At 44.6% G+C, this 13400-nt stretch overlaps 1 protein-coding gene across 3 annotated transcripts in view; it reads right to left on the bottom strand.

Annotated features, from left to right (window-relative positions):
• Positions 1 to 13400, bottom strand: part of TMEM156 (transmembrane protein 156) — a 55180-nt gene that overhangs the window by 11159 nt on the left and 30621 nt on the right. For all 3 annotated transcript variants that reach the window (XM_077279907.1, XM_077279908.1, XM_077279906.1), the window contains exon 3: positions 10007 to 10243. In XM_077279907.1, the coding sequence (XP_077136022.1) occupies positions 10007 to 10243 (237 nt within the window). The remainder of the gene's footprint in view (positions 1 to 10006; positions 10244 to 13400) is intronic.

Below are 13400 nucleotides of genomic sequence, written 5' to 3'. Positions count from 1 at the left end.
TTAATCCTACTTCCTGCCACATAGCCGAGGCTATCGGGCATTCCCACCAAAAATGCTTCATACCTCCCACTGCGCCGCATCCTCTAAAGCATTTATCTGAAATGTTGGGGTATATAGCGTGAAGTTTACTTGGAACTTGGTATGTTCTGTGTAAGACCTTAATGGATGTCTCTGCCAAGGAGGCTTGATGACTACCCCTGGAAACTGTGTCACAGCATCGTCTCCAATTTTCCAAAGTTAATTGGATACCCAGATCTTCCTCCCACTGTTTCATGTAATGTAATTTGTCAACTCCATGTGCCGCATTGAGGGATCCGTATAGCAGAGAAATAGTTCCCCTTCCCAGTGGGTCATCCATGCATCTCTGTTCAAAGCCAGTCGCGCGAAAAGGGATTTTCCGCCGCAGAATCTGTTCCGCGAAATGGAAAACCTGATAGATACGAAAGGTTTCGCTAATGGGTGGATTGTATTTATGGAGGAATTCTTGTCTAGATAATATCATATTAAAGGGTGAGCAGAGGTGCTTTAGAGTAGTAATTCCGTTAACTTTCCACCATATATTTACCAGCATAATTATGACATGGTGGGGATATCTGAGACGTGGCTGGATGAGAGCCATGACTGGGCTGTTAACTTGCAGGGCTATAGCCTGTTCAGAAATGACCGTACAGATAAGCGAGGGGGTGGGGTGTGTCTATATGTAAAATCTTCCTTAAAACCCATCCTGCGTGATAATATAGGTGAATTTAATGAAAATGTAGAGTCCCTGTGGGTGGAGATAAGGGGAGGGGGAAAAAATAATAAATTACTGATAGGGATTTGTTATAAGTCTCCAAAACTAATGGAAGCAATGGAGAATATCCTCGTAAAGCAAATAGATGAAGCTGCGACTCAAGGAGAAGTCATTATTATGGGGGACTTCAACTACCCTGAAATAGATTGGGGAACAGAAACCTGCAGTTCCAGCAAAGGTAATTGGTTTTTGACAACTATGAGAGACAATTACCTTTCACAACTGGTTCAGGACCCAACAAGGAGGGGGGCACTGCTAGACCTAATATTAACCAACAGGCCAGACCGCATATCAAATATAAGGGTTAGGGGTCACTTGGGGAATAGTGATCACAAAATAATAAGTTTTCATGTAACCTTTAATAAGATGGGTAGTAGGGGGGTGACAAGGACACTAAACTTCAGGAGGGCAAATTTCCAACGGATGAGAGAGGATCTTGGTGCAATTAACTGGGACGATATCCTGAGACACAAAAATACACAAAGAAAATGGGAGACATTTATTAGCATCCTGGATAGGACCTGTGCACAGTATATACCGTATGGGAATAAACATACTAGAAATAGGAGGAAACCAATATGGCTAAATAGAGCTGTAAGGGGCACAATAAGGGACAAAAAGAAAGCATTTAGAGAATTAAAGGAAGTAGGTAGTGAGGAGGCATTAAATAAATACAGAAAATTAAATAAATTCTGTAAAAAGCAAATCAAGGCAGCAAAGATTGAGACAGAGAGACTCATTGCCAGAGAGAGTAAAAATAATCCCAAAATATTCTTTAACTATATAAATAGTATGAAACTAAAAAATGACAGTGTTGGCCCCCTTAAAAATAGTCTGGGTGAAATGGTGGATGAGGATGAGGAAAAAGCCAATATGCTAAATGACTTTTTTTCATCAGTATTTACAAAAGAAAATCCCATGGCAGACAAAATGACTAGTGATAAAAATTCCCCATTAAATGTCACCTGCTTAACCCAGCAGGAAGTACAGCGGCGTCTAAAAATCACAAAAATTGACAAATCTCCGGGCCCGGATGGGATACACCCCCGAGTACTGCAGGAACTAAGTACAGTCATTGATAGACCATTATTTTTAATCTTTAAAGACTCCATAATAACAGGGTCTGTACCACAGGACTGGCGTATAGCAAATGTGGTGCCAATATTCAAAAAAGGGGCAAAAACTGAACTCGGTAATTATAGGCCAGTAAGCTTAACCTCTACTGTGGGTAAAATCCTGGAGGGCATTCTAAGGGATGCTATGCTGGAGTATCTGAAGAGGAATAACCTCATGACCCAGTATCAGCACGGGTTTACTAGGGACCGATCATGTCAGACTAATTTGATCAGCTTCTATGAAGAGGTAAGTTCCGGACTGGACCAAGGGAACCCAGTGGACGTAGTATATATGGACTTTTCCAAAGCTTTTGATACGGTGCCACACAAAAGGTTGTTACATAAAATGAGAGTAATGGGGATAGGGGAAAATATGTGTAAGTGGGTTGAGAGCTGGCTCAGGGATAGGAAACAAAGGGTGGTTATTAATGGAGCACACTCGGACTGGGTCACGGTTAGCAGTGGGGTACCACAGGGGTCAGTATTGGGCCCTCTTCTTTTTAACATATTTATTAATGACCTTGTAGGGGGCATTCAGAGTAGAATTTCAATATTTGCAGATTACACTAAACTCTGCAGGGTAATCAATACAGGGGAGGACAATTTTATATTACAGGATGATTTATGTAAACTAGAAGCTTGGGCTGATAAATGGCAAATGAGCTTTAATGGGGATAAATGTAAGGTCATGCACTTGGGTAGAAGTAATAAGATGTATAACTATGTGCTTAATTCTAAAACTCTGGGCAAAACCGTCAATGAAAAAGACCTGGGTGTATGGGTGGATGACAAACTCATATTCAGTGGCCAGTGTCAGGCAGCAGCTACAAAGGCAAATAAAATAATGGGATGTATTAAAAGAGGCATAGATGCTCATGAGGAGAACATAATTTTACCTCTATACAAGTCACTAGTTCGACCACACTTAGAATACTGTGCACAGTTCTGGTCTCCGGTGTATAAGAAAGACATAGCTGAACTGGAGCGGGTGCAGAGAAGAGCGACCAAGGTTATGCTATGGGTTGAACTAGATGGACTTACAGTCTTCCTTCAACCTTAATAACTATGTAACTATGTAACTATGTAACCATGCAAAAGAACGTGGGTCAAGTCCTGGTGGGAACATGGGGTTGCAGAAGAGGGGAGTCAGTGGGGCAGACTCAGATTGGAGTTCAAATTTAAATCTTTCCTTTCTCCAGAGGATCAGGGAATGTGCTGTGAAAGGTGCTGTGATGTGTAGACCTTTTGGTAATTTTTGTGTGGACCACATAAGGCCCGACAAGGAGAACGGAGGTAAAAGGGACGATTCCAGGTCAACCCATCTCGGTGCACGGTCGGCAGCACAGGCATTAGTCAATTGGGCTAACTGAGCCGATTTGTAATACAGTGTAAAGTTAGGCATGGAAAGCCCCCCCAGTCTTCTATGTATGAACATAGTATTTTGACGGATTCTAGGTTTTTTCCCCTGCCAAATAAATTTTGAAATCATGGAGTGAACTTCGCGTAGGGTCTCATGGGGCAACGGTATGGGGAGAGAGCGAAATAAGTACAGAAATCTAGGCAAAGAGACCATTTTAATTGCATGTAACCTGCCCAACCAGGTCAATTTCATGGCAGACCATCTAGTTAAGTCAGCTCGGAGATTTTTTATTAATGGGAGATAATTCCACTTAAATAGGGTTGACTTATGAGAGGTGAGGTTGACTCCGAGATAAGTTATCTAATGTTCATTTTTTGTAAATTTGAACTGGGAGATAATATTTGTTTGCATGTCCTTAGTGGTGTTAAGAAATAGAGCGTCGGATTTGTCAACATTAATTCTGAGTCCTGAGATCGATTCAAATCTACGTAGGACTGAAAATAAATTTGGGAGAGTGGTGAGTGGGCTGGATAGAGTCAGTAGTAAATCATCCGCAAATAAGCTTGCTTTATATTGTGCGTCAAGCCCCACAGGTCCAAGTATGTTCGGGTTAAGCCTTATTGCCTCAGCCAATGGTTCCATGGCCATGGCAAATAGGGCTGGAGAAAGTGGGCAGCCCTGTCTCGTCCCTCTTTGTATGTTGATAGGAGTAGGTTTAGTTGATGGGAGTTTTAGGTAGGCTGTTGGACTGTCGTACAATAGTTGAAGGCATGAAACAAGGGTGCGAGGGATGCCAAATCTGGTTAGGACCTCAAATAGGTAGGGCCATGAGACCGAGTCGAAAGCTTTTTCTATGTCCAAAGCTAGTAGTAGTAGGGGTTGTTTATGGTAGTTTGCTGAATGTATAATATTTAAATTCCTTCTAATATTCTCGGGACCTTGTCTATTAGGTATGAACCCCACTTGGTCTCGGTGAATAAGGGTAGGTAGAAATTTGTTGAGCCTAGTGGTAATGATGGATGTAAAGAGTTTGAGGTCAACATTTAGCAACGATATAGGTCTATAATTCTTGGGGAGGAGATGGTCTTTCTTTGGTTTTGGGATTACCGTCACATGGGCGATATAGAATTCAGGGGGCATCTGGGTGCCATTTAGTAAGGCATTACAGTAATTTTTAATGTGCGGTGTAAGGATGTTTGTAAGTTTCTTGTAGTATAGTGCCGTGAGGCCGTCAGGTCCAGGGGCTTTGGTTTTTTTTAGGTTTTTAATTACTGTAGAAATTTCGTCCTCAGATATTGGTGTATGCAGTTGGTCTATCGAGGAGTTGGGGATTTTAGGTAATTTCAATTCATCTAGGAAGGAGGATAAGGATTGCGGTGAAGATATCTGTGGGGAGGTATATAGTTTCTGATAGTAGTCCCGGAATGTTTCGTATACTATATCCGGGTGTGCGGAGATTCTGCCTTTGGAGTCTTTGATGGAGGTGACATTATTTAAGGATTCTTTGCATCTGAGCCTACGTGCCAACATGCCAGAAGGTTTATTTGCATATTTATAAAAAGTTGACTTAGTCCAAGTTAGCGCTCTCTCTGTTTTGTTTGTAAGAATGGTGTCCAATTGTAGCTTAGTGTCTCTGATTTGTTTAATCAGAAAGAGGGAAGTGGTGGCCTGGTTAGCGAGTTCAAGTTTCACAAGTTTAGTCTCTAAGCATGTTTGTAGTTCAGATCTTTGTTTCTTTTTATTTGACGCAATTTTAATTAGGGAGCCAGTAATAAATTTTTTATGCGCCATCCATACTAGTCCAGGGGAAATGTTGTCAGTGGAATTGGTCTGGAAGTACAGTCCCAACTCCTCTTTCACTTTAGAGAGTGTAGCAGGGTCAGTAAGTAAGGATTCGTTCAGTCTCCATTTGAATAATTTAGAAGTGGTGACATTGAATTTAAATGTTGATAGGACAACATCATGGTCAGACCACGATGATGGAATATGACGAGAGAGTAGGACAGATGGGATCGTTCTTGCAGTAGTTAGGTGTAGGTCTATTCGAGAATAGGACTGGTGTGCAGGTGAGAAGTATGTGTAACCCTTTATAGGACCATTTAGTTCCCTCCATACATCGACCAGGCAGTTGTCTTTCATTAGGTGTTGGATTTTCTTTTTGTCAGCTTTTGTTAAATCCGATCGTTTCTGGGCGCTGCTATCTAATTTAGGATTAATGATAAAGTTGAAGTCGCCGCACCAGATAAGGTGGTCGTACGTAAGAGTGGCTAGTTTTGATAAAATTAGTTGAAAGACTGATCTCTGGGATGTTGCGGGCAAATAGCTATTAACAATGCAAATTGTCTGGTTTCGTGATGTTCCAAGAGTAATGAGGAATCTGCCCTCTGAGTCCGAATGTGCGCTAATGAGCTGAAATGGGAAGTTATTCCTAATGAATGTGGCGACACCTCTCGTTTTTTTATCCCAGTTTGACATATAGTGTTGTGAATACTTGGCATCAAAGTACTTAGGGTGGGAGGAGGTGGAAAAATGGGTCTCCTGGAGACAAATAATGTCTGGTGCATGTTTTGAGTAGTCAAGGAAGGCTTTCTTACGTTTAATAGGCGAGTTGAATCCTCGGACATTATGAGAAATAACATTACACATTTTTCAGTAAATATTTACCGCTGAAGAGTGTGGAGGCTCAAGCGGGAACCAGAACCACGTCTCTGATTAATAGATGATGAGTTAGTCGATAAGTGAAGTGATGATCTCTGTGGGGAAACAATAGGAAGGGAACAGACTGGGGGGAGACAAAGACAAACATAACAATTAATAATAACAAACGGATATCATATCCGGAAAATATGGCGATCTGGTTTACCATATTAATTGGAGTACCAGGTGTCGCCAAGTTTAGGCAGCATGTTATGAACCCGACATTTAGGCCCTTGGTAGAGAGATAGATATAAAGGGGAGAGGGAAAAGAAGAAGCAGGAGAGGAGGAGGAGAAAAACAAAAAAAAGGGGGGGGGGAGGAGAGAGATGGGGGAGAGAGGGGAGGAAAGAAAGGGGAAGGAGGGGAGGGAGGAAGGGAGGGGGGAAAGGGAAAGGAGGAAGGGAGGGGAGGAAGGAGGGGAGGGAGATGGGAGGAAGGGGGGGAGGTGAGGGGAGTGGGGTAAGAAGGGGTAAGGAGAAGTGGGGGGAAAGGGGAAAGAAAAAAAAAAAGGGGGGGGGGGGTAAGGGGGGAGAGGGAGGAGAAAAGGAGAGGACTGTGGTACGGGAATTATTGGGAAGAAGGGGGGAGGAAGGGGGGAATCAGAGTGAGGTAAGGTAGGGGAGGAATAGGGTCAATTAGGAATGTAGTAATCTGATGGACCACTTGCATTTAAAGTCAGAATAGAATATCTATACAAATATTCAGTATACATTTACTAATTCTGGAGGGCTGAGAGGAGAGGCAGCAAAGAGCCATCAACCCCTTCCCCCCAACTCCGGGAGCAATCAGAATGAACAGTATCAGCTCGATCCGCCCCACGGAAATCAAGGTGGATGATCTTGTAATTTGGACATATCAGACGACCCGAGCATTTTGGCTCCTTGTTCTGGGAATGTTTTGCCATTCTCTTGGTGGTCTTGGCTTTCTCTGCGGCATGGCTGAAGTCTCTATTGAGATCGGGATCCCAGCTTTAAGCATGGCTTGTTTCCCTTCTTCTAGTGTACAGTTGGGAGTTGTATGTAAAGATGAGGGCGAAGGGGAAGCTCCATCTGTATTTAATCTGTGCCGTCTGCAAAGCTGATGTTACTGGTTTGAGGGATCTCCTCCTGGTGAGGGTGGTTGACGCGATATCCGCATAGATATGTACTGAAGAAGGCAGTCCCGGTAGATCTGGATTGTCACGTGCAGCATTCAGGATTAGATCTCGTGCCTCCTCATAATGTAGTTTTAGGATCACATCCCTGGGCATATCGTTGTTGCGCGGCCTGCCCAGGGCTCTATGGATTCTGGTGATATGCAGCATGGACTGGTCTGTGTCAGGGAGTAGTGCGGTGAAAAGGGCAGTAGCAGTGTCTTTGAGAGCTATAATATTTTCGGGGAGTCCCCTGATCCGCAGATTACCCCGACGTGATCTGTTCTCATAGTCTTCGCATCGGAGTTCCAGCTCTGCGACACGTTCTGCATGTAGTTTGAGGGTTTCGCAATCTTCTTCTAAGGCATCTGCAGTGGCATCCATCTTTTCTTCTAGGGCCACCGTACGCTGCATAATGTCCTGTATCTGGGAGGAGATCTTCTGCATAGCTGAGGAAAGCTCAGATCGGAAAGTCTCTTGCAAGGACTTGGTAAGAGTTGCCGTGGAGATCGCTGTCTCTATGTGGGGACCGGTCTCATCTTGGTCCATTATATCTCCCGTGTTCCCCGTAGAGGCCGGGGGGAGAGAAGTCGTAGTAGTCGTCTTGGAAACGCTGCCACTCTGAAAAAGGTCTACAATATTACGGCCCGGTGTTTGTGCTGCGCCTCCCTTCTTAGGCATCGCCAGAAGGAGGGTCTCCCGAGAGTGTAGTGAGTCCAGTTGTGGTGCGTTTGGCGTGATTCAGATGCTGATTAGGGCCTAAATAGGTAGGTCGGGTAGCGGAAATCAGCAAGACATGACTGTCACCGCTGAAGACCGCACATGCGCCTCTAAGAAAAGGATTTTTTAGATAATCCTCATAATGTGCACAGGATTAGAGCTCGACATGGACACTAGGTGTCGCTATTGTATCAGTGGGGACGTTCTGTGGCCAGTTGAGTCTTTTTTTGTGTATTATAAAATATATCACCAGTTCTGAAATTGGGCACTAGATGTCACTAGTTGTCTGTCTTTCAGAGGACTTCCTTTGTATTTATGAATCCCAGGAGGATATCAGTGGCACAGGGAGACTGAAGTCTGGAGATTATATTAGTAATTACTGCGCTGTAAGTTGTTTGAAATGCGGTTGTTCTTCTGTAGGCGTAACTCAGAGGTTGGTGTGAAAGAAACAGAAATATTGCAAATGCAGCGCTGAGTTGTGAAGGAGAGATAACTACAGTCAAATTGAGGTGCACATTTATGTTCTCTGCAGCCCCCTCTGTCCTCCAAAGTCTTTTCTTTATTGTGAAGCACTGAGTCTGCAGTGGAAAGAGTTAGTCTACAAGACAGACCAATTCTCAAGGCAGCAAAGAGGTTCTGTATTAGTTGAGCTGGAGCTGGATATAGACAAAAAGGGTATGGGGCAGCAGGAGGTGTAATGCAATTATAAGTTGTAGGTGAGGAGAGGTCTCAGCACCAGATATAGTACTTTGTATTAGTGCACACTAAGTGTAATGTGTGCTCTGGTCACAAACAATTCCTCCAGCCTCTTAGACCCCAATTAGATGGATGTGGGGGGTCGGGAGACAGCGTGCAGGGTGCAGTTGTAAACTATAGGTGGTGAGCGATCCCAGACCGGCACAGACCCCCAGCCAGGCGTTTAGAGGATCTCCCCGCACCGCGCAGCAGGCTCAAGATGGCGCCGGGGCTGGCGGGAAAACTCCAGCGCTCCACACACCGCTGCTAGGGAAGCGTCCGGGATAACCACCAGGCCGCCGGGGGAAAGGAGCGCCGCCACGGAGGGTGAGTCTGATCAGTTATGTTTCTGATCGCTATGTTCCGAAAAACGCACCGTAAGGTGCAGGGGCCGGGTGGCTGCAACAGCCGTGCGGCACGATGCGGGGCGCCTCCAGAGGTGTCAGGTCGGAGGGGCCGTCTCCACCGGTAGGCAGGGAGATGTGTGTGCGGCCAGTCTCAGTAAAAGAGGGTGCGGAGGAAGGGGGGAAGATCGTACCTCCCTGCGTCCTCTTTAGTCCGGTGCAGGTTGGCTCGTGGTTCTGTTGAAGATGGCGGCGTCTTCACTCTCACTCCCTCCCTCCTCTTAAGTCCTGGGCTCCGCGCCGGGATGGGACCCCCCAATCTTCCAAAAACTGCTCCAGGATCAGGTACTCCCCCTTGTCCGCCAAAAGGGGTTATTTTCACGATCTTTAGATCATGGGCAGGAGCTCCACAAAGATGCGACTGTTCCTCTTCACAGCTAGGCCACGCCCCCGTCCACAGGACTTTTGCATACTTCTGATGCTGAATTTTATGATGAGGACGCACAAGAGATTTTCTTCTGATGCCTCTTCCATGAAGGTCATATTTGTGCAGGTGTCTCTGAACAGTCACCCATATTTCAACTAATAATGTTCAAGGTTTATCTACACTTTTCCCACAAAGAGTGTGTCATGCTGATCAGATCTTCCTGCTCTATAGCATCCTGTTTGCAGACTAGGTACCATTTTCAACATGACTGATTCCTCCTCGAACAGAACATTTTGGTGGTAGCCAATCAATGGTTGCTGATTGCATGCAGCTGCCAAGCAATGCCTTCCACCAGCGGAGGAAGTGAGAAGATTGGCGGTTGACACAAGCGGTAGCACGGAGGAATGAAAGAGGTTTGTTAGGTGAGTATCTGTGTTTTTCTATTTATAAACCACCCAGGCCCCAAATGTTTAATAAAATATTGTAGGGGATCAACATTTTAACTAAACTAACTAATTCGATCCTTAGCCGACTAACAACATACACTCTAGTACTAGATAAGTTCACGTAATAAGAGTAACCAGATTATCAATAGGAGCTTGTAGACAGTACCTATAATGATCGTTGTGAAAATATATAACAAAGAAGGTCGAAGAATCCTCCAAGCAAAATGTGCTACTCACATGGAACTTGACTTTCGAAGTGTAAGGACACATTAATAAAGTCATGAACAAACTGCAAGTCATGCAACAGATCCATTGTTTCATTATGTCCTGTAAGATTATTAATGTGGATCTCAAGTGACAAAGGAACAGAGAGATCTTCATAATCTTGCGAATCCATCACAACAAAGTGAGGCTCCACTTCTGAGTAATGAAAATATTGTCCTCTTATGATCACGGAGACGTTTAATGGCTGTCCTGAATTAGAAAATGTGCAAATTAGTTCATTGTGGTGACGCTTCATGAGATTACACTGTACAAATTGCTTATTACGTTTTTAGTTTCTGATTGCATATTTATTTTGTTTTCTTTGTATATCATAAGGGAGGCAGCCATCTTGGATGAGTAGCTGATTTGCTCTGTTCACACCAGTTCAGAGACGTTCTTTACAACAACTATGTAATACAGGAAACTAGACATCTATGGGAGAGTTTTTGTAGGCTTGTTCTCTGACCTGTGCAGACAGCACAGGGGGAGGAGAGGAGCTGTGACCATCATCTATTTTTAATGGTGGATCGTGTGTTATTTATATATATAAGCTGCCTGTGATGATAATGTGATAACTGTGAAGTGATTGCCACAAAACAGGAAGTGTCAACCTCTAATGGTTAATTTAGACTTACTTTTTGTAATTTTCATTCTGCCAACTAAGCCGAATAATAGTCTGACATGTCGCTGCTATGAAGCAGATGTCTAAGTACTATCATCAGAAGCTCAAGTAAGATGGTTGCTCTAGTAATTTTGTACAGAAAAGAGAAAATCTACCATCAAAAAATGAAGACAGATTAAAAACAAAATTTGTCCAATAGTCATCATTGTTATTTCTCCACTTTTCTGGAGTAGTTTGCTCTTTTTTAGTGTTTTTAAAATATGCACCTTATTCTCCATACACTAAACACCACTTTTTAAGTAGTTTTTCTTCTTCAAATCTATTTTGGTTTTTCCCTCAATGACATTGCTTTTTTTGACATTTTAGACAGATTCATAAAATGTGACTTAGAATCAAAGAATGCTACAGTTGGAAGGGACCTCAAGGGTCATCGTGTCCAACCCCCTGCTTAATGCAAGACTCACTAAACCATCTCAGACAGATGTCTGTCCATCCTCTGTTTGGAGACTTCCATTGAAGGAGAACTCACCGCCTCTCGTGGTCTGTTCCACTCAATAATCACCCTGACTGTCAAAAAGGTTTTTTTTTAATATATGATCTGTAGGTAAGCTTCTCTTAAAACATCCCAGAACTATGTTTGACTTGTTTCCTGCTGCATCACACTGTACACTCATGTGCAGTCTGTGATCTATTAGTATACCCAAGTCTTTTTCACACGCGCTGTGGCTTAAGGCCCCGTCTCACATAGCGAGATCGCTAGCGAGATCGCTGCTGAGTCACTAGTTTTGTGACGCAACAGCGACCTCAGTAGCGATCTCGCTATGTGTGACACGTACCAGCGATCAGGCCCCTGCTGCGAGATCGCTGGTCGTGTCGGAATGGCCTGGACCTTTTTTTGGTCGTTGAGGCCCCGCTGACATCGCTGAATCGGTGTGTGTGACACCGATCCAGCGATGTCTTCACTGGTAACCAGGGTAAACATCGGGTTACTAAGCGCAGGGCCGCGCTTAGTAACCCGATGTTTACCCTGGTTACCAAAAAAAACAAACAGTACATACTCGCCTTTCGGTGTCCAGGTCCCTTGCCGTCTGCTTCCTTCTCTCACTGACTGCCGCCGTACAGTGAGAAGTGAGAGCACAGCAGTGACGTCACCGCTGCGCTCTGCTCTCACTGTACGGCCGGATCTCAGTCAGAGCAGGAAGCAGACGGCAAGGGACCTGGACACCGAAAGTCGAGTATGTACTGTTTGTTTTTTTTGGTAACCAGGGTAAACATCGGGTTACTAAGCGCGGCCCTGCGCTTAGTAACCCGATGTTTACCCTGGTTACCCGAGTGCTGCAGGGGGACTTCGGCATCGTTGAAGACAGTTTCAACGATGCCGAAGTCGTTCCCCTGATCGTTGGTCGCTGGAGAGAGCTGTCTGTGTGACAGCTCCCCAGCGACCACACAGCGACTTACCAACGATCACGGCCAGGTCGTATCGCTGGTCGTGATCGTTGGTAAATCGCTTAGTGAGACGGGGCCTTTAGTTCTATTCCTCCCATTCGGTAGATGTAATTTTCTTTTCTTGCTCAGTTGTAGAATCTTGCATTTCTCCCTGGTAAATACCATTCTATTAAGGTACCGTCACATTAAGCGACGCTGCAGCGATAGCGACAACGATGCCGATCGCTGCAGCGTCGCTGTTTGATCGCTGGAGAGCTGTCACACAGACCGCTCTCCAGCGACCAACGATGCCGAGGTCCCCGGGTAACCAGGGTAAACATCGGGTTGCTAAGCGCAGGGCCGCGCTTAGTAACCCGATGTTTACCCTGGTTACCAGCGTAAAAGTAAAAAAAACAAACAGTACATGCTCACCTGCGCGTCTCCCAGCGTCTGCTTCCTGACACTGACTGAGCTCCGGCCCTAACAGCACAGCGGTGACGTCACCGCTGTGCTTTCACTTTCACTTTAGGGCCGGATCTCAGTCAGAGCAGGAAGCAGACGCTGGGAGACGCGCAGGTGAGCATGTACTGTTTGTTTTTTTTACTTTTACGCTGGTAACCAGGGTAAACATCGGGTTACTAAGCGCGGCCCTGCGCTTAGTAACCCGATGTTTACCCTGGTTACCAGTGTAAAACATCGCTGGGTATCGTTGCTTTTGCTGTCAAACACAACGATACACAGCGATCGGACGACCAAATAAAGTTCTGGACTTTATTCAGCGACCAGCGACATCACAGCAGGATCCTGATCGCTGCTGCGTGTCAAACGAAACGATATCGCTAGCGAGGACGCTGCAACGTCACGGATCGCTAGCGATATCGTTTAGTGTGACGGTACCTTTAGTCACTGTCCATTGTTCAAGCTTATCTACATCCTTCTGAATCCTTTCTCTGTCTCCTCTAGTGTTAGCTATCCCTCCTAGCTTTGCATTGTCTGCAAATTTGATCAGTTTACCTCCAGTTCCCTTATCTAGATAATTTATAAAAATGTTGAACAACACTGGAACCAGGACAGTGCCTTGTGGTACTGCACTTGAAATACTCTTCCAATTGGATGTGCAACCATTTATTGCCACCTAACTGTAGCCTTGTCAATCCCAAGGCAAAACAAAAAAATAAAAAGTGACTTTAATAAATCAGAAATGATTAATTGAACCCTGGGTGTTTTGATTTCTGGTTTCAATATGCCAGCTACAGAATCTAAGGAATTCCTCACACCTGGTCCTCTTTTATGCCACACTCAATATTGGTCATGTTTAGT

Source organism: Ranitomeya variabilis, chromosome 1, assembly GCF_051348905.1.
Source record: "Ranitomeya variabilis isolate aRanVar5 chromosome 1, aRanVar5.hap1, whole genome shotgun sequence".
Taxonomy (NCBI): domain Eukaryota; kingdom Metazoa; phylum Chordata; class Amphibia; order Anura; family Dendrobatidae; genus Ranitomeya; species Ranitomeya variabilis.
The sequence above is the reverse complement of the archived record's forward strand: the minus strand, read 5'-3'. Positions and strand labels throughout refer to the sequence as shown.